Source organism: Habropoda laboriosa, unplaced genomic scaffold (genome assembly GCF_001263275.1).
Source record: "Habropoda laboriosa isolate 0110345459 unplaced genomic scaffold, ASM126327v1 scaffold81, whole genome shotgun sequence".
NCBI lineage: Eukaryota > Metazoa > Arthropoda > Insecta > Hymenoptera > Apidae > Habropoda > Habropoda laboriosa.
Genome location: NW_017100194.1, coordinates 671,958 through 692,757, shown reverse-complemented (window position 1 = coordinate 692,757; position 20,800 = coordinate 671,958). Strand labels below are relative to the sequence as shown.

The 20,800-nt window shown below is 38.3% G+C and overlaps 2 protein-coding genes across 2 annotated transcripts; both read left to right on the top strand.

The window, feature by feature from the left end:
• Positions 1 to 313: 313 nt before the first annotated feature.
• LOC108570287 lies at positions 314 to 2,163 on the top strand. Its single transcript, XM_017932123.1, has 4 exons — positions 314 to 559; positions 629 to 724; positions 1,016 to 1,266; positions 1,782 to 2,163. The coding sequence occupies exons 1-4, from the start codon at positions 314 to 316 to the stop codon at positions 2,161 to 2,163; spliced, it is 975 nt and encodes a 324-aa protein (XP_017787612.1).
• Positions 2,164 to 4,584: 2,421 nt separating this feature from the next.
• On the top strand, positions 4,585 to 12,856 carry LOC108570279 (sodium- and chloride-dependent GABA transporter 1-like). The gene is given in 12 exon segments (XM_017932116.1): positions 4,585 to 4,644; positions 8,167 to 8,472; positions 8,761 to 8,895; positions 9,098 to 9,226; positions 9,313 to 9,475; positions 9,889 to 10,053; positions 10,055 to 10,231; positions 10,515 to 10,731; positions 11,150 to 11,302; positions 11,379 to 11,582; positions 12,220 to 12,390; positions 12,719 to 12,856. Coding segments are annotated over 11 exon segments (1,953 nt in total). The 5' UTR covers positions 4,585 to 4,644; positions 8,167 to 8,171.
• The last annotated feature ends 7,944 nt before the right edge of the window (positions 12,857 to 20,800 follow it).

Below are 20,800 nucleotides of genomic sequence, written 5' to 3'. Positions count from 1 at the left end.
CAGTCACTCTTCGTTGCTCACTGCAGCCTAAATTAAGAATTACCTTCTAAAAATTCCTCCAATCATTCCCAAAAATGATCCACCTAAACTTTACAATCAATCCTAGTTACTCACCGAAGCCTCGATCGAAATTTCAAAATTCCGAGGAACCAGAAGAACGAAAAATGAAGAAAAAAAGAAGACAAACGTCGCGGTTCATTTCGTTTCTAACGTCACGACTATGATTTTCATCGAGAATTCTAACCATCGCGGTGACAATCTGGCGTGAATAAATAGCCAGGGCAGAAGGCTGGTGTGTACAGCTTGAATCGTGATGTCCTGTTTGTCCGCCATTGATTCACAGATCGTCACCCTGCTCTCTGTCCCCGACGAGATCCTCTTCCTCCAACACAAAGTCTTTCGAGAGTATGCCAAGATCGCTGTTGGACCGGACTTCATCCACACTCTGCCGTCTTTTTTCATTTTAACATCGATGGCCATCGTTCTATGGAGAAATCCTCCATCCTGCCACGCACTGGAACAAGCTCTAGCCGTGACGATGCTGTACAAGTCCCTTCAGGTATCTCGATTCGCGTTTCTTTTTATCGTTCCTTCGAGATTATGCTAAGTTGTGTGTTCGTGTTCGAAGCTGATGGTCAGCTGGGTCGTCGTCATCGCTGTTTTATGGTTCTGGCTGATGATGCAGAGGCTGCTCTACTGCTGCATCTGGACGAGTTGGAACAGTGTGAGTAGATGCTGAGTATGAATTGTTGAACTGTTTTTTGTCCGCGATACTATAGTATTTTGGCAATAATTGTGGTAACTGCGACGTTTATCAATCCTGTGATATGTTTTGTGCAATTCTTTTTATTTTTCATTTTCGTTGTGTGCTATGGTGAATAGTGATTTCATTGGCAACTAATAACAGTAAAATAAGACGCCTTTCAAAGAGTTACTCGTTCCTCACGATTACGATTTTACAGGGATCGATTAATTATTTTTCGAAAATAACATTTGGAGGAATGAAATTTTCCAGGAATCACAGTGGCGTGACGTTTCTTACCAGTGGTGGGAACAAGTTTGGTCCTCCTATTATCCCCGACCACTGGAACCCCCGGTAATGTCAGCTGGACTTATCAGTTGGCTCATCTCGATGTTGATCGCCTCGACTGCCCTAGGCTGTGCACTTTCTACGAATCGAGTGTGCAATTTTATCGCGGAATCTTTAACTGCAGCAAGGGATGCACTCGTGGTGGTGAAGTGTTACGCGAATTCTTACTTCAAGAGGTTATTAAAGCAAATACCTTTACGTGTAAACGGTACTTCGCGAAACGGTCCACCATTCAGAGATGAAAACCGCCTTAATTAAACTAGAACGTTGCAACCAACCTCTAATACTTTATCCAAATTCTGCGTTCTATTTTCTCGCACGTTTTCCTTGCAAAAACATCTACAAAATTAATCGCTAATATTTTACTTGATTTTCTAACAATTTAATTTTACCATCTGCCACTTTACATTTCCAGAACTGTACAATTTACCGTTTCATTAAGAGTCTAATAATTTCACCATCGCTCGTTATGCATGCAGAAACTTTCACAATTTATCACACCATATTCCAACAGCTTTATACTCCGCTGATCCTATCATCTACCTTTATATTCTACTTAATATTCCAACAACTTTTCCACCTACCGTTCTATACTCTCTGCTAGATATTACATTTGAATAATTCCATCGTCTACCATTTTACACGCTGAAAAAATTGAATCATCCGAATTTCGCCCTGTTTCCAAATCCAGAATCCTCACCTGGATACTGCAGCCGTACTGGCCGCCAGAAGAGGAGCACTTGATAGCCGAGAAGAAGAGCAACGTACCCCCGAACGACAGCGAGGCGAGTTCGATTTGCGACGAGTGTCGATCGGAGATCTCCAGCGATCCAGTTCCGCAGCCACGAAGAGAGGTGCATCCGATCTCCTACGGCACCAACTGGTTGCCGAAAGCAAATTTCACCGGCTACAAGGACGCCCAGAGAAAAGTGTCGATGAAGTCGATGCACACGGTGGCAGCGGTGAACAACATCCAAGATCCTGAGGATCTGCTGCTGCGAGAGATGCGTTACAAACGCGGTTGTCACACGGTGATACCGAGCAATTCGAGCGATCAATCGAGCGGATGTTGAAGAAATTAGACGAAGAGGAAGCTACGCCGGCTCGACCAGAGGAGATTTACAATTAGAATCGATTTTAGATTCTGGTGGAAAATTTCTAAAGGACGATATTCTGGGTCACTGTTGCACAAAAGGGAAGCTTGAATAGGGAAATTGATTTTTTTCTAACGACACGCAGAGGTTGCTCGTGCTCGCGGCTAATAACACGTGGCCGTGATAGATATAGGGGGATATTTATGATCGAATCGCATGTTCAATGCTGTTCGACAAATTTCGCCGTTTCAAACGTATGAATCGGTCTGTGTTTTCGTAGATTCTTTCTTTAACGATGCATAGATCGACCTGTTTTTCTGCAAGGTATAAATAGGTGGAAAACAGTGTTCGGGGATATTGTGGATTGTGGGTTTCCGGGAAATTGACAAGTGGAAGGGTTAAAGAGCGTTTGAAAAACGCTGGAGATAGTATCTACTTTTTTTTTTTTTTAATGGAGATTGATAGGGTGTATAAGATACGTTTGATAATTCTTTATTAGGAAAAATCGAAAGTTTCTGGAGAAAGCTGGGAAAGATATAGATAGCATAGTGTATGTGTAAGAATTGTAGAGGATTTTGTATTATACCGTAATTATTGTATTGTATCTCAGAAATTATACGATTAAATATTTTTATAAAATGTGTGTCCACGATTTTTCTATGCCCATCTTTCTTTTTTCTGGCCACAACATTTTCCTATATTTTTTTATTACTAAATTCTTCTCGACAATATTGCTAATTTGTAATTTTCGTTGGCTATTAGTAATTAATAATTTTTCTACAAAAAAAGAATGAAATAGAAGAAAGTGATCGAAATATTAAAAAATTGTCTAAAACCGTTCGAAAACACGACAATTTTGAATTTCTTCAAGCTGTTCGTATAATCACCACTCGAGACTCTCTAACCCATTCGAAAACCCGAGCTACTTATAACCCAATCCACTTTTTCGACTCTTCAAATCTAATCTTAACCACCCACTTCTCGGCAAAAAATTTTCATCCCTCGCACCTACACGTCCTCGACGCTCCACTCGAACCTTCTCCTCGTCCCCAACCGAGGAAATGAAAATTCTTACATCAAGTACATTCACGCTCCGTTTTCAATTGAAAACGATCAATGAAAACCGAGGCGGAAAGTGCTGTGCACACAGAGAACTCGTTCTCTCTCAGATATGTATGACTCGGAACAGTTTGAACTCGCCCACACATCGTTTTTGATGCAGAAACAAGTCTATCTTTGGATTATTATAAAAATATTTATGAAACGTTGGACTTTTAACGGAGAAATGAAAATCAAATATTATTCTTAGATTCTCCGGCAGAAATTTACCAAGAATTGTGAAAATTTTGGAGTTTTTCAACGCTTAAGTGTATTAACTGAGCGATCAGTTTGGCGTGTGTAAATCAAAATGTGTGAGTTTTATACAGAAAAGAGGGGGAAAAGAAAAATAGACTCAGCGAAAGTCCTGAAAAATTACTATTTTTCAACCGTTCTTAGCTCGTAGCAACGTAAACCGATTTTCATAAAATTTTCAACATATTTTTTAAATTTTCATTACGAGCTCAGACGAAAAAGGTGTAAACAGTGACCAAATAGCAATTTTTTCAAAATTTTTTCTGCTCGCCATCTAATAAACTAACCCTTCTAACTTCTCAAAAGAAACACGAATCGTTTGGTCCAATTTAAAAAAAGTTACTCTGTCTTAAATAGTGCGTCAATACTTTTCTGACCTAGTGTAAGAAACGTATCCTAAAAGAGACCAGACAATTTGTCATTTTTTCCATCGATCAACTCAACGTTGCGCTCATTCTCCTCGAACAACGACCATGACAATCTCATGCTGACTAAACAGTCCTCGTGCCGAAGCTGTACCGCTTAGCCTTCGCTGCGCATCCCCTTTGATTATTTACCGCGGAAAAGAAGTCTCAACCCTAGGAACAGCCAGCGGTGGAGTGGCGATTACGCGAGCGCATGCGCGAGAAAAGGGTAACACTCCCCGTCTCGCGACGAAGCATTATTCTGTAACGACATCCCTCGTAGAGTAGGTCGACCCGAGACTCACTCGTCACGTTCTAACACGCAATTAAATTTCCTCCTAACCGGAAGTGCTTCGAGTATACCAGCAGTTCTAACTAGATAAAATAACAAAAATTCATCCGTGGAGGATCTTTCGTTTCGCCGTGGAAATTGGAAAATTCGAAAAATTCGGGGATCACGACGCTAGAGTTCGGGCGTGAACGCATTGTTTTCCTCCACGGACATTGTCCCCAGTGCTTGCGGCGCCTTCCAAGGATGTAGATGCGGAAGGCAATCTTTCGCAGAAGAAGAATTTACTAAACATATATATATATATTCGATACGCGTCGAGATATACTTTTCTCGAGAAATTTGTGTCCAACTGAAAAATCTTCATCACGAGACTACGCTACACTGGAAGTTCATTGCTCTGAGACACACTTGGTAAGATACGAATACTCGTTGTCTAGATTTCTCAACCGTTTAAAATAAACGTATCGATGCTAGATTTCTATTTTTCTAATCTAAAAAAAAGTAATTGAGAATTACCGACATGTTCCTTAATTGGTCAATACTAATTTTCTAAACTATTTAGCATCACTTGAGATATTTAAAATTTCTGTTAAAACGTTCGTTTCCTGTCACCCACAATTTTATCACCGTAATCGACATGGTTAATGCTAATTTTACTATCATTTGACATATTTTAACTTTCTATCACATGGTGTCAGAATGGGGACAGTTTGTTACCTGTCAGAATCAAAATTTTCTTTCAAAAAAATAACACCCTCGTCAACGTTCAATTTCCACGTTGACTCGCGCTAAAAGAAAAAACCTCGAGTTTCGCTGGAAAAAACTAGCGTAGACCAAACACAGGTCCATGTGTACGGCGTAACGTGACACAAAACTTGCTATTGATTTTGCGTTCAGCATCCGTAGCGCGCGCACGAGTATTTGTGTACAAGCGGAGGCATCTCTCTCTTGGCTCGCGCGCGCTTTCGCTCACATGTGCCTCGAATTTACCCACACTGTCGCGCGCAAGTACTTACTTTACACGTAACCCCTGCACGTACACATGGAAACAGGTGTGTACACACGTGGACACAGAGAGGAGGACATGTGCACCCTCTCTCTTTACCTCGCCGCCTCTGAATCGTTTGAAACGATAATACGGGTAGCCGGCCGCGCGTCACGCGGGAACCAGCCTTCCCATCGAGAAAGGGGACTTTTTCATTCAGCGTAGAGCTGGTTTTCGCAACTGTCCTTTCAAACAGAGAGAGAGAGAGAGAGAGACGGAAGTTTGATTGAAAATAACCCCCCACGAGATCGCCCTATGCGGAAATATAGGCGGAGGGTGTACGGATTCCTCGTGAAAGGGAGTAGTGGAGGCTTTGAGAGCACGCGAGTTTCTTTGAAAAAAAAAAATTCGTTCTTTGTTTGTCTCTTGGATGGAAGGTTCAGGGTTGGGTGATCGGTGAGAGTTGAAATTTCGAGTTGCCTTGGAAGTGTACGGTCTGATCGAACGCTGACTTGTTCTACTGGAGGATTGAGCGATAGATAGAAAATTTGATAGATTTAGAGTTTGCACGTGTATGCAGGGTGTCTCTGAAGTTGTGGTACAATAGGAAAAGGTATAAATCTATGTGAAAAAAATAAGTTGAAAATGTAGAGTAGTAGTTCATTTTTGAATAAATCGATTTTGAAGACTGATCGAGGATTCGTCTTGTGCCTCCTGTCTACATGTTACTTATGTCAACGACTGACGAATTAATTTCGCTGTAAAGTACACTATCGGTCAAAAGTTTGGAATCGCCTGCCAATTTACACCAATACTGAATCTTTTACTAATTCTTTAGAAATTTTAAGTTAACGTTGTGGAGGTCAATACCAAGTTACCTCATTTCGTTGATAAAAGATTCTTAAAACTGCCACCTTTTTTCTCGAAATTTATGTCTAACTTGCAACGCATAGCCGATTCCGTACATTCGACTTACCCCCGAAAATTACATTCTACGTTCTTCGCAAAATTTACCCTACCCTTTCCTGCAATATTTCGTTTCACCAAATAACCACCCTATCGTCCGTTAAAATCCTCCTTTTCTCCACTCTTACGTTCCTGACCACCGATAACAAGTTTCGAAAATTCGGAACTCCCGATTTCACCGTAGTCTCTTCGTGCTTTTCACTATTTGCACGAGGGCTTCATTGTCGGCGACCGACTGAATGAAGCGGGGACTTAACCAGAATAAAGGTCACCGTGGTACACGTGACAGTAATGGACTAGCAAATTGAAAAGTTTTATCGGTGAAGCGGCGTGTAAAACGCCTCGCATGTCCGTCGAAACACGAAATCCCGTTGTCGCGTGTCGCGATCAGCTTGACGGTAATTAAATTTGTTATGTACGTGCGCTGCAAACGGGAGCTTCGTGAAATATTTCGTAAGTCAGCGAGACATTGAATCGGAATAATCAATGCGTCTCGTCGATCTTCTGCCCTTTCGTATTGTTTAACTAAATTTGTAACGTTACCCTTCGCTTATCGCGACAATACTTTTTTTTTTTTTTAATGAAAAAACTTTGAATGAAAAGACTTTCTTTTGCGTTTCGAAAAATTACGAAAAAATCTCGATACAATTTTATTGATTTTCTTTTTAATCGAGTAAAATTTCGTTTGTATCAATTTTCTGACGAAGCAGCGACGAGTTTACGCTTGCGAAGTATACACAGAATGGTGCAATAGTAGTTACCTAGTTCCGTACGACTGCAACTGCGGATAAAATGTCCAACGACGTAGACAAAGTTGTTAGATTTTTTATCTTCGTTCTAAAATAGAGATATCCGTAAATTAACGCGACAGAAACTGTATATAGTAGAAAATTTATCGATTATCGTTTTTATAACACCTTCTGTACTTCACGATTCCCTGAAAATTGTGCGGTAAGTCGTGAATAACGAGATTCCTTTATTTATTCACAAGGCAATAAACATCAATTTTCCGTTAAACTAAGGAAACCTGATTATTGCTATTTGCCTTTTCCACGTAGCAACTTGGTGTCGAAAATCGATTTTTGTCACACTGGCAACGAGAATCGAGTTGGTTGTGCAATTAAGCTGGTAAAACATTGTTGCAAACGAGATCGTCACAGCTGGTTATGTTTACATGCTGTAAACGTAGATGTAAGAAGGATTTAACGCTTGTATCTACTCGTGGGAGTAAAGTAGAAGAAACCTGTGAAAATTCTGTATTTCAGCGAATATAACACTCGAAAATTCCACCAACTTTCGTATACTTTATTCCAAGACAATTTCAAGAAACATCCAACTAACCAAGAATATTCAATTAAATTTAAAAAAAAAAAAACGCAAAAGAGAGTGAACAACCCCGAAAGAAGATAAAGAGCCGTCGACAATAGCAAACGGTAACGTTAATTACACTTCCCTTCGAAGCATGAGAAAACCTTTCAATTAAAATTTGAAAGGATCGCGGGCCAGGAGTAGCCATGTTTAGAGAAAAATATTCTTCAATTAAGACGCAACGGGGCTCTCTCTGGCAACAAGGGCAAAAGAAAATTCAGCAGACTGGCTCTCGTTAAGAGGGACCGGAACCGTGGTATCTCCCCCTAAATGTAACCTACTTCTTCGAGAAAAAAAGAAGAAGTCCAGCGCAAATTTCAACAGACCACCTGCGAACTTCCATGCTCCACGTTAACCGTAATATCAATTACTCGATAACGATCTCTGACAGCGAGCTCCATTATCTCCCATTGGCTCGCATGCTCCTCTCGTATCGCGTGCCCGTCTTCTCCGGGCAGGAGGGATGCTTCCGCGCGTGCAGGACACTTTTACGTAACCTCCCAGCCGGCAATTATAATTGATTACGAGGGTTGAGAGAGACAGCCGGCGACGAGCCGCGTTCAAGGTCGTCCGACGGGATGCTTCGACGACGATAAATTGTCGCGTGATTCCAGGAATTATGGCGGAGAAGATGTACTACTGGGGAGAGGAGAAGGACCAGGTCGATCCGGACCAGGCCTTCATAGAGTTCAAGGCCAAGTCCCAAGGTCCTGAGAAGGGAAGAGAGTCCTCTTGTGCGGCGCCGAAGATGACCGTTTCCTCGCCGCAGGGCAGAGTGACGGAAGTTGGGAACAGAGAGGAGGACGCGGAACGCGGAGGATGGGACAACAAGCTGGACTTCTTGTTCTCCTGTATCAGCGTCTCCGTGGGACTTGGAAACGTCTGGAGGTTTCCGTATTTGTGCTACAAGAACGGCGGAGGTGAGTTTGTATATCGTGGCAGATGGAAAATATGGGAGTGAAGTTTCACTCGCAATAGTATCGCCGATTGTTTCACGTGCATTATTTTGGAGAAAATAGAACGTCACGAGGAACGTACTGAATTCTTAACGAAGAAAGATAATTGATTTCTGATCGTGACTATAGCAACGATAATCGCGTATTCTAGCTGGGTTGAGTTGGTTGTTGTTCGTTGATTAAAAGTGTTTGCGTACCGCATAACGATGAATGCAGATTTCAACGTTTTCAAGCTTGACGAAACATTTACAGGCGCGTTTCTGATTACTTATGGAATCGCCATGCTGTTCTGCGGAATTCCTATATTCTTTCAAGAAGTGGCAATTGGACAGTACCTTGGAGCTGGAGGAATGACGCTAGTGGGACAATTGTGTCCCCTTTTGCAAGGTATTTCGATGCAACGATTCTTTTTCGCGTGGTTAAAAAATTTGTCAGTTTAAATGAAATAAATTCTTGGAAAATTATAAGAATTATTCGAACTTCAGAAACCAATGGAAGATTGAAAAAATAAATGATTTAAAATTAAATTATTAAAGAATTTTACATTATTTCGATGTGAGGAAATATTGTTAAAAATGCTTCCTTTCAGGAGTTGGATACGCTACTATGACGATCGTATTCTTCCTAGACGTGTACTATTGCATAATAATTGCTTGGACACTATTCTACCTTGTAAGCACATTGACCAACATACCAGAGGTACCTTGGAACGGCTGTGGTTAGTAAAACGATTAAAACTAATCAATTTCCCTGCAATCTACCGAATGTTTATCGATTCCTCGATAACATTTTCCAACGTTACAGACAACTGGTGGAACACTGAAAATTGCTACAGTAGATACAACGAACCCGAGCAGTCGATCATGGCTAGTTCAAATTCGACTACGAATTCGACCACGAATTCAACTAGCGATTTAACGATTAACGTTACCCTCCAACATACCACACCAGTCGAGGAATACTGGGAGTAAGTATAATTTCCAACCCTAATTCGAACAATTTCAAAAATCAGAGTAAACCGTAACACACTTTTTCTTATAATTTATAACAAGATTTCTCGTTTCAAAGCGACACTGATTAACCCTAAAATCCTCGGAAAGAAACTTCTCCGTTGCTAATTACTCAACTTAATATCCTCCAATAAATATCATGCTACCGCAAGAAAATAATAACCTTCAAGCACGACACATTCCGTGATTTTCTCAACTTTCAACTGGCAGTTCTAAGAAACTCGCGTTCCGGTAAACAAGTTTAACGATATAAAAACCGCTAAAGAAGTGGTTCCTTTGAGAGCAAGAAAAAGTTCGAACTTCCCAAACTTTCGGAAGCATCTGGAGAAGATTGAAAATGGGTAATCGTGAGACTTTTTTGATATTCCAGACGAAGAGTTCTTGGGATCTCCTCCGGTATCGAGAGCATCGGCGGCGTGCAAATGGAGCTGTTGGGTTGTCTGATCGTCGGCTGGCTGATCGTTCACCGTATCATCCGGCGTGGTCTCCATCAGAGCGGTAAGATCATCTGGTTTTCAGCCTTGTTCCCGTACGTGGACGTTGGACGGCGCCAACGAGGGTTTGCTCTACTACGTAACGCCAAGATGGAACGAGCTGTTGTCGCCAGGGCCGTGGATCGACGGTGCCACGCAAATTTTCTTCGCCTACAGCATTGGCACTGGGGCCCTGCCTGCTCTTGGATCGTACAACAAGTTCCATCACAATTGTTACAAGTGAGTGTTGTAGCTCTTGCCTTCGTTCCTTCGTTTCCTGAGAAAGTGTTGCAATTCTTGGATACGATTGCGCTTTCAAGGACAATATTGTCTTTGTATTTTCGAATGATCTAAGCTTAATGCTCGACCCAAGAATTTTACGAAATTTCATCCATCGCGTTTGCGCAAGTTAGCCAACAGATTCGGTCACACTTTAGACATTTTTTGCAATGCCAATGTCTCTTCTGGAAATGGAACTTTTGATTCTTCACGTATTATACCGATAGTAATTCTTCTTTTACAGAGACGCACTGATCACTTGCATAGTGAACACGTTAACCTGCCTACTGGCCGGTTGCGTGACTTTCTCCATTTTGGGTCACATAGCCATGGAGCAAGGTACAGAGGTATCAGAGGTGGTGAAGAGTGGGCCGGGACTGGTGTTCCTCACCTATCCAGAAGTGGTCCTGAAGCTCCCACGTGCCCCCATGTGGGCGATTATCTTCTTCGTCATGTTGCTCGTAAGGAACACTTAACTCGAGCGAAGGAGTGTACTCCGCTTCTTCTGTGATCAATGTCTGTTTATCAGATTCTTCTATACATTAATTAGAACCAATGTAATTATCCTCGAGTCTGGCCTCTTTCATCGCTTGACTTTTATTATTGTCGTATTATTGCTTGATGTATTATTTTTTAGAACACAAACTTTTCTGTTATCTTCGAGCGATGAAATAAGGTCGAGTTGAAGGATACTGTGCAAACTGCATGAATAACTCTTTTTTATTATATTTTTTATAATTGTAGCTTTGATGTATTCATTTTTGTTACGTATTCGAATTATTTAACGGAATAGAGAGTTTACTTTTTTTTTATAGTTTATAATATTGCGTTAGTCTGTGAATGTTTATAATTGTATTTATTACTTTTACTCCTCGACAGATACTTGGAATCGACAGTGAAGTCTGTATCGTGGAATCTTTTATCACTGGTGTCGTTGATAACTGGCCTGATCAACTTCGTCCGCACAGACATAAGTTCACCACTGCAATTTGCATTCTTATGTTCGCTCTGGGTATTCCCATGGTGACCAACGTTAGTATAAATATTTTCGAAAATTATTGCTCTCTTAAAAAAAAAAAAAGAAAATCGATTACAACTGACATTTCAGGGAGGAGTTTATATATTCCAGTTGATGGATTTCTACTCAGCAAGTGGTATGTCGATCTTGTGGGTTTGTTTCTTCCAAACGATAGCAATATCGTGGATCTTTGGAGCGAACAAATTCTGCGACTGTATTCACCAGATGATGGGAATACGATTGAACAAATTCTGGTACATTTGCTGGGTGGTGTTTGCACCGGTGATCATGGCTGTGAGTAGATTTTGAATTTATCTTTCGTGAAATAAAAGATTTCGGATATACTTTTTTAAATAAATATCCAACGTCAGGAAAGATTGATCGGAAGGGTAGGATAGGTGAACATTTTTCAATTTATATCGAGAGATATGTGATCAATCAGCTTGTAGAAGATCGTAATTTCCTCGTGGGAGGAGAGAGCGAGATAAATTGCAGCGATCTGTCTCTGTCTTCGTTTCATACTGCGCTAGGATCGATACTCTTAATGCCTCCGCTTGAAAATTGTGTATAAAGTGTAAGAAAATTGATCTTTGAACGATTAAATTGGAAGATTTTAAAACTGAAAAGTTCACAAGTTCAAAAATTCAAGTATTGAAAAACATAAAAATTCCAAAGTTGAAATATTGGAAAATTCAGAAGGTGAAAAGTTGAAATACTCGAAAATTTAGAAGCTGAAAAGTTCAAAAAGTCCAAAGTTGAAATATACGAAAATTCAAAAAATCCAAAGTTGAAATATTGGAAAATTCAGAAGGTCCAAAGACCAAAAATTCAAATTCAACTAAGGGAATGGAATTCACAAAGTTTTTGGCAAATCAAGCAACCCAATTTCTAAAGAACTACGACAAATTGGTTTGTTTCACTTTTCTTTTAGTCCATCTTCGTGTTCCAATGCGTCCAGTACAAACCACTGAAATACGGAAGCGATTACGAGTATCCAACATGGGCGGAGGTAGTGGGTGTTTGTCTAAGTGTGTCATCGATGATCTGGATACCAGCTTATGCTCTCTACTATGTCACCGTCAATCCAGGATCCATTAAAGAGGTGAAACATTTACATATTTTAAGCAGGCATATTAATCGTTGTCGTGTAGTACAAGAATCTTCAACTTGTTCGACCTCCTTTCCAAATTAGACAAAATCGAAATAAATTACGATCAACACACGTGTATATACCTTCGCAAATTTTCGAATTTCACTATCCTTTAGCAAAAAAAATGACACAACACCGTAGTAGTAATTTAAAGATCCGATATTTTTACAATTGTACAAATATTTCTAAATGTTTGTCCATGGTAATTTTGATTCTGCATTTTATTCACAGAGATCAGAAGAACGCTCGAATGTACCTAAATGTATGCAATTACTTTCAGAACTTCTTGAAAGGTCTAAAACCGAACATGAAGTCGCATCCCAAGTTACCAAAAGGCGAGAAATCAGCAGTGATACCGATGTCTGAGAGTAGTGCCGGCTTGATCACCAAGAATAACAGCTTCCTGAGTCAAACATGATCACCGTAAAAGGCTTTTCTATCCCCTACCATAGGTTGTAATTATTGTAAGCGTAGTATTTTGAACGGGATTCAATGAGCGAGGTCGTACACGCAGAGGAGCTCGATTTCTTTCATCGTTGATGAAAAAAGTTGTTGAAAGAAACTGTCGGTAATTGTTACGTTTATCGACAGGTCTGAGAAAGCGGAAATGCTACAGGACAGATTACGGTAATTTCATTCGTTCACCTTATTCTGCATTTGATCTCGAGATATGTGTTTCAAGTACTTATCGAGGGAAGTTTGTGAATTTGCTGTTTGACATGGACACTTTGGGAATTTTTAGTCGGTTTGATGAGTCGATTATTTTCGATCAAATTTGAAAATTTCAGAATTTCAGAATTTCTAATTAAGAATACTGGAAACTTGGAAATTTCACAAATTTAAATATTCCAAAATTTGATATTTCAAGAATCGTGAATTTAAAAATTTGGAAATCTGGAATTTGGAAACCTTGAAGGTTTGAAATTTCAGAAATTTAAAGCTTGGAATTTCAGAATTTCGAAAGTTTGAAATTTCACGAACTTTAAAAATTGGAACATCAAAAATTTGAGATGTTCAAATTTCAGAAATTAAAAAATTTGAAGTATCAAGAATCTAGAAAATTGAAATTTCAATCCTTGGGAAAATTGATAAAACTACCCTTCAGATTACAAATTCCTCTGCTTCGAATCGCGAATCGACGAATTTGCGTAACGAAACTGCAAAGAAAGCACTTCTCAGTCCAGCTGAAAGCAAGAAAGCAGCAAAATTCGCGACAGTGCGTATCAACGATGAAACCCGAGCTAATTCTGCAACCAAAATACCGATGTCGTTCTCTCTATATTAAACGATACTGATATACCATGTAAAAAAGGTTGCTTAGAAAGGAAGAAAGAAGAAAAAAAAAGGAAACGAGAGATAAGAGAGGTTAAACGCGTAACTTAGATTATATTATACGATAATAGCAGACAGCGCTAGTTTTCGGATAATTATTGAAGAGAAGTTGAAGAGCTCTATATTTTTTATCGCGATTTGTCATCGTGATGCTCCTACAAACGATTGTTAACACGAGAAACATAGTTTAGTTAATAGCCTGGTTGGTTTTAAGCGGGGCAGGTGTGATTTAAATGGAAGTCTTCGCGATGCTGATGAAGTTAGAACGTAGATTTGCAAAAGATACTGAGATAAATGTTAGAAAGAATAAAATGTACTTTTCGCGACACGTGATATCATTTTTACAGAATGAATATATTTATATTTTGTGAATAGACGTTTGAAATCTGACACGATCAATTTAAAAGAATTAAATTTCATTTATCTACGAGATTGAAAATTTTTAGAAATTAAAATAGAGCAGCTTGAACGTATTATGTGTAAGAATCAAATTTTTCTTTTTTTCGTTCAATTTTAAATGCTCAAATATTTTTAATCGATCTTCGTGGATTTAAAGCGTCTACTTGCATTTCATAACATTAATTGTTTAACGTGCGAATTTCGCTTGATGAAAATGAAACGGAATTGCGTGAACCACTTTTTACCAGAATTTGTACCACAGTTTTCGATATTCAGAGAACGCTTGCTTTTTGCGATATTATATACATAAAGGAATTTTGTAAACGATTGTACGATTAGTTCAATTGGTAGAGAGTATAGTTGAATCACAGATAAAAAGACTCGATCAATTTTTGTACGAAGAAAATTAACGAAAGTGTTAATTCCATCGAGCAATTTTCTCTTATTTCACTCTGACTGACTTTGCTTAAAAAATTCAAAATATATTCCAAAAAAAAAAAAAATTACTTTTTATAAACAGCTCATATATTCATTGATCATTTCTTCGATATATTGTTCAGTTGCAGATGGAAGAATTAAAATTTGTGATTCAGGATTTGCTATGGAAATTATGATTACAGAAAAAGCTAGAATTTTTCGATGGAAATTTACCAAGACAGTTTGTACGAAATCAGTTTTAAAAGAACCCGAAAATATGAAAGTTTGAGAATTTTTAATTAGAAATATTTGAAACTCTGTAATTTCAAAAATTTGGAAATTTGAAAGATTGAAATTTCACAGATTTGGGAGTTTGTAAGTTTGAAGTTTCACAGATTTGGGAATTTGCAAATTTGAAGTTTCACAGATTTGGGAATTTGCAAGTTTGAAATTTCACAGATTTGGGAGTTTGCAAGTTTGAAATTTCACAGATTTGGGAATTTGAAAGTTTCAAGTTTCTCAGATTTAGGAATTTGCAAGTTTGAAATTTCACAGATTTGGGAGTTTGCAAGTTTGAAATTTCACAGATTTGGGAATTTGAAAGTTTCAAGTTTCCCAGATTTGGGAGTTTGTAAGTTTGAAGTTTCACAGATTTGGGAATTTGCAAATTTGAAGTTTCACAGATTTGGGAATTTGCAAGTTTGAAATTTCACAGATTTGGGAGTTTGCAAGTTTGAAATTTCACAGATTTGGGAATTTGAAAGTTTCAAGTTTCTCAGATTTAGGAATTTGCAAGTTTGAAATTTCACAGATTTGGGAGTTTGCAAGTTTGAAATTTCACAAATTTAACTCTCATCGTTACCTTTAGTCGCACAAACTCTTCGCGTTCTTTCCGAGCAAACATCCAACTCTTCGAAACCCATGCATTTTCCGAAGAGCAAGAGAAAATGACGGAAGAGCAAAGGTGCGCCTCGCATAGATCTCAGCTGGCATTTACCATACACTTCGCGAACCATTGCGTTGCAAAACGAAAAATCTCGTGGTACAATTATTCTTAATTTTACAACGAAGAATTCACACCTAAAAATCCCAATACCAAAATTTATTTGCTAATTCGACGTTCGAACTCAGGTAGAAATTTCACGCTACCAAATTCTCGAACGAAAGGATCCCGATACATTTTCTCACGATCGCAATGGTTCAACGATACGTAAATCCCCCAAAATAAAGCGTAAGATAAAAATATATAACTAGTTTTATCGAAAAAATTATGTACGCTCTTGAAGTTACTAACAACCTTGTAACAGCTACTCCAGTATTCGTCATTCGAGACACTATTATCTGTATTAATAGTATTTCGTACGAATGAAATTTTCAACGACCAATTAATAGTATTCCAAGAAAAAGAACGAGTCTACGATACATTGTTTCGGAAATGTGCACGAATTTTAGAAAGAATCTTGAAAGAAAAAGGAGAAAGAAAGGTAAAATCGTGTTTTCTCCGAGAAATTGGAAAATTCACGGATTCACTTGATTCGCGAAAATAAGAGCAATAAAAGACGTTGCAAGTGTTGAGAAAACGGGCCTAAAATGATTATTAATTTCTGTCGTCTTTTTAGATCGTCTACAGGCTATACTACACGTGATCGCTGTGCGCTCTATTTAAACGAGTTTTAACAGTTGTTGATGTTGTGTACCATATTGAGAGATCGTCTGAAAGCTTTATACGACGTTTGTTTAGATTTTATTGTCGCATTGTTACGCCGAGAGTACTTCCAATAGCGAGCTAAGATTATGGCGAATCCACGTGATTCCGTATTATCCACGAAGTTATGATAATTTCCTTCGAAGAGAGAAAGACACTTTATTTTTGTGATCGTATTTAGTGGATTTGCGTGTACCTTGCGAGATTCTCAAAGGATTAGACGTAAGAGGATACGGAATTGAGAAATTCAGAATATCTGCATAATTAATTTCTAACTTTTAATATTTTTCTACGTTTGAATTTCAAAAATTAAAATTTTTTTTAAAAATAACACGAAATAAGTATACAGTAGTCACTGAAACTACGTTAAGTAACAGAAAATATTTCTCTTTCTAATAATTTCATGATTACACGAGAAATTTGTGGAAAGATTTAAAAACCTCTTCGTCGGCACTGTAAAATAACTGTTTCAACGTAGCTGTACAAATTCTACGTTCCACTGGGATTTTTATTGCAACCTAGAGAGAGCATATACGAAACATTTGTTCCTAAATAAAATATAATTTAGCAAAAGAGTACTTATAAAACACTGTGCGGCGCACGTAAAATCAGCCCCAAGCGTAAAATACAATTTTATTTTGTAATAACATACTGTACATTTCAGTTACATCTGCTACGGTGAATAAACAGTATTTCCAAATTAGAAAGACTTTAATTTTAACAGTTCACTCGTTATCAGTGTTGTTATCTCTCTACGAAATACAACGTCAAAATTGTATTCTACCTTTGGGACCAGTTTCACGTCTGCCACACAGTATACTAACTAAGAACGTAAAACTACGTCAAGGTAGTTGAAAAAACTAGAAACAAAAGAGAAAGAGAGGAATAAAATCTCGATACAGAAAATGAAAAAATTAGGAAAAATGAAGGAATCTGGATATTCCCGTTTAATCGTCGAATAATCAACAAAGATAATTGCCACACGCGTTTAATCAACGAAAACGACGAAATATTCCATTGGACAACACAGCACTCGGATATAAACTCGAGTAACGGAGTATCCAGATACACGGGTTCATTGAAATTCCACACGGTGCGTCCTCGTGCGTCTAATCCCGTTCATTAATCACTGCAAACGATTATGCGAGCATAGAGCAATTCACCAATTGAACGGCCGCTAATTACCGTGACGTTAATCAATATATACTTCTGATCGTTTCTCGGTATTAAGCTGTGCACGATGCGTGACAAGTATTCCCATGCACGAATCGACAGGTGACCACACGCATCTGCGACACGTCGTGATTCAAATTGAGAACGAATCGCTCTCGTCAACGTTACGCTACGCTCTGTGTATCGATATGTTCTCGTAAATCAGGATGTGGACTCGTGTGTGCTTCTACGTAACGCAATTTCCTATCATATATGTACAGGGTGGATAAAGTAACACGGTCACTTTAAGAAGAGTCGGGATTTAAGAGGGAAGTTTTTCAGAATGCTTTTTGCATATGATTGTATACGCTGGAAATTATGAATATGTAATTTTCTCTTGTAAATTGTTGCACATTGTTCAACTTTTTTTATTTTACGAAGACAATTGCAATGGCTCGTCCAATGAGAATTTTTAAACGCTTTAAATATCTTAAATTTTTATACAAATTACAATTAAAAACTTTTCGAATTAAAGAATTCCTAAGAATTAAATCACAATTTTTAATAATAGTGTTTATTTACCAAAAAAAAAAAACTGAAGGTGAAAGTTAAGAAAAAGAAGATTGATAATTATCTCGAGGGTCTCTTTAAACCATACCATGCAATAGAAAAAGAAATTCTCGATTCCTCCCCTAACGAGAGAATAATTTAAGGTGATCGCGTTACGTGGATCACCCTGTACGATAAACTGGTTGCAGGAAGAATAACGACACAACCGGATCGGTGTTTGCGTCCACGAGCGGACTCGGTTAATTACCTGATTTGAATTAGCGGATGAACCGGATCATTTTGGCCAACGAGGGAATTAAATGTCAAGAGGAACGATACGAGGAATTATTTCGGTATACCGTAGCTCTTTTTGGAAGGTGTCATTTTAAAGAGCGACGAGGTTTCGCTTACGAATGATTTTCGATATTTTTTATAGACGGTTTTGCGTTATTTTAGAGAGTGACGAGATTTCCCGTGAAATGGATTATCGATATTTTTTAAATTGTATCGTTTCCTGCACGTTTCTAGCAAGGCGATATTCTTCGTAACTTTTAGTATCTTTTTTACTCTATTTTGCACCATTTCTGTTTAAATTTCTGACGAGGATTTTGAGATTCTTCTTTTATTCTTAACCAAGATTTTAAGATTCTTTTTTCTCCAAATGTCGTCTATTACATGTGAAACCGAGATTTATTGGAGCATTCTTGCAACCTAATTCTAATGCAGCAATTCTATAATAAAGAATTGCAGAATAATTGGAAACCGTGCTTGATATCAGCTTAAATTGTACCTCTTCGCATTTCACCCTCTCGATCACTATAATTTCTCGAAGAAAAAAAATTAAAAAAAAAACTGAATTGTACCGAAAACTCTGTGTTTCTCTAAAATCAATGCGATATTTAAACACGTTTGCATGTGCACCGAAGAACTGGATCTATCTAAAAGCAGCACTGTTTTGTAAGCGACAATTAAACGCAATTACAATGGAGTCAATGAGCTTTATTCGTTGTAATTCGTATTGACCGACTCTCGCTAAAAAAAAGAAATTCTTCCTGCGCATTTCTCAATATTTTCATTCGAATCCAACATTTATTCTACGAAATCGTTCCTTCTATTTTTTTCGTTTTTTATTTTGTTTCATTTACAATCTACAAATGAAATACGAGAGAGTACGGATTTATTGGTATTTTTGCAGTCGAAATGGAAAATCATTGGCCGCGCGAGGTAAAAGTATCGCTCGAATTAAAAAGAAATATAAAAAAAAGAACACTTGAAACTGAAGCTCACTAGATTTTACGGCATTGTAAGAAACTTTTCGTTCCGTTGACAGTATTTACAAAATGCAGTGTTTAAGATCAATGTTTATAACAATGATAACAACGAGAGCTAATTAGTTCTCGAGATTACTTAATCTTGCAGTAATGGTAAAAATTAGACCAACGAAAACATTTACTAGAAACATTTTCGATGGCTCAAAGTAAGCTTATATTTTAGTCGCACTAATCGGTCCCACGTTTGTAAACGTAGAACGGTGAGAATCTATATAATTTGTAATTTATATTTTCGTCGTTCTTCGCACGATTTCATTCAAGCGAGTGTATTTCAATAAATGAAAAATTATAAACTAATTGTTCCATTTTATTATAAATATCCATCGTTTCCTTACCATCATGTTATTCCCCGTAAAAAAAAAACAAACAAAATTCCAACTTAACATTTTTCTCTACGATCATTCGTTTTCGAGATATTGCAATTAATAAGCTTCCAGCCCGAAAGTTTGCAATTTCATTTTGAATATTAGCAATTAAAAGAAAATACGTGTCCAGTATTTTTCGATTCTCTAGCTGTATGCAAAATTTGATCAAAATCGACGTGCATTAGTTTCTCCCCTATCGTTGCCTTCAAAGCGTAACACTGAAAAAAAAATTCCTACATATTGTTCACGTGTGCTTCTATCGTTGACAAAAAATTTGACCAAAAAATGATCTTCGTTACTTCAAAATAAATTCTCAAAGAAGCGGTACTTTTCGAAGCAATTTAACCGCCTAACTACCAGAGGTTAAGAATGTAACTAAAAAAGTGGAGGGAAGATGGCCTTGACCGAGCAATACGTTCGGTACCTACAATAGCTGACCAGTGTGTCTCCGTTCAGGAAATTCGTTTCACCGAACGAAGGGACGGGGATCGGTTCATAAAATTTCGGATGCACACGCGAACAGGTGAGTAACTACTTCCGCGTGAATGGATTTCCCTGGTCACGAGTGACTAGGATTTATTTGCCTTTAGAAAAAATTGACACAGCCTGTCTCCCTCCCCATACGGTGCACACTTTATCCGACGTTGAAACCGTGAAATATTCAAAGCGGCTGGCGCAAAGAGAACGAACCGGCGCGGCGCCGGAAAATATTCGAAAAAGGAGAATGAAACGGCACGAACGCCCGGGACGCGTTGATTGTGCACCGTAGTAGGGCCTTTGTCACGGAACGGATTCAATCGGAAATTCTGTACAGGGCTTCCAGTTTCCCTCTCGCCCTCTTCATCATCCCCTACCACCTCTCTGTTCACTCTCTGAACCTCCTACGTCTATTGTTCAGGCTTCAAAGTCTGAATCTTGGCTGTCTGTGTGTGTGCTTGAACTTTGAAAATGAAAGGTTTGACTTTGGAATTGCTTAGCTGAGTTAGGTTCTTCTGGGAGGGACAAAGGGTGAAGGATTTGGTCTAGGATTTTCTTTTCTTTTTTTTAAGGAGATTCTGTTTAAGTAGAGCGGTGAAAATTTGGGAGATGAATTTTTGATGATTAGTGGAGAA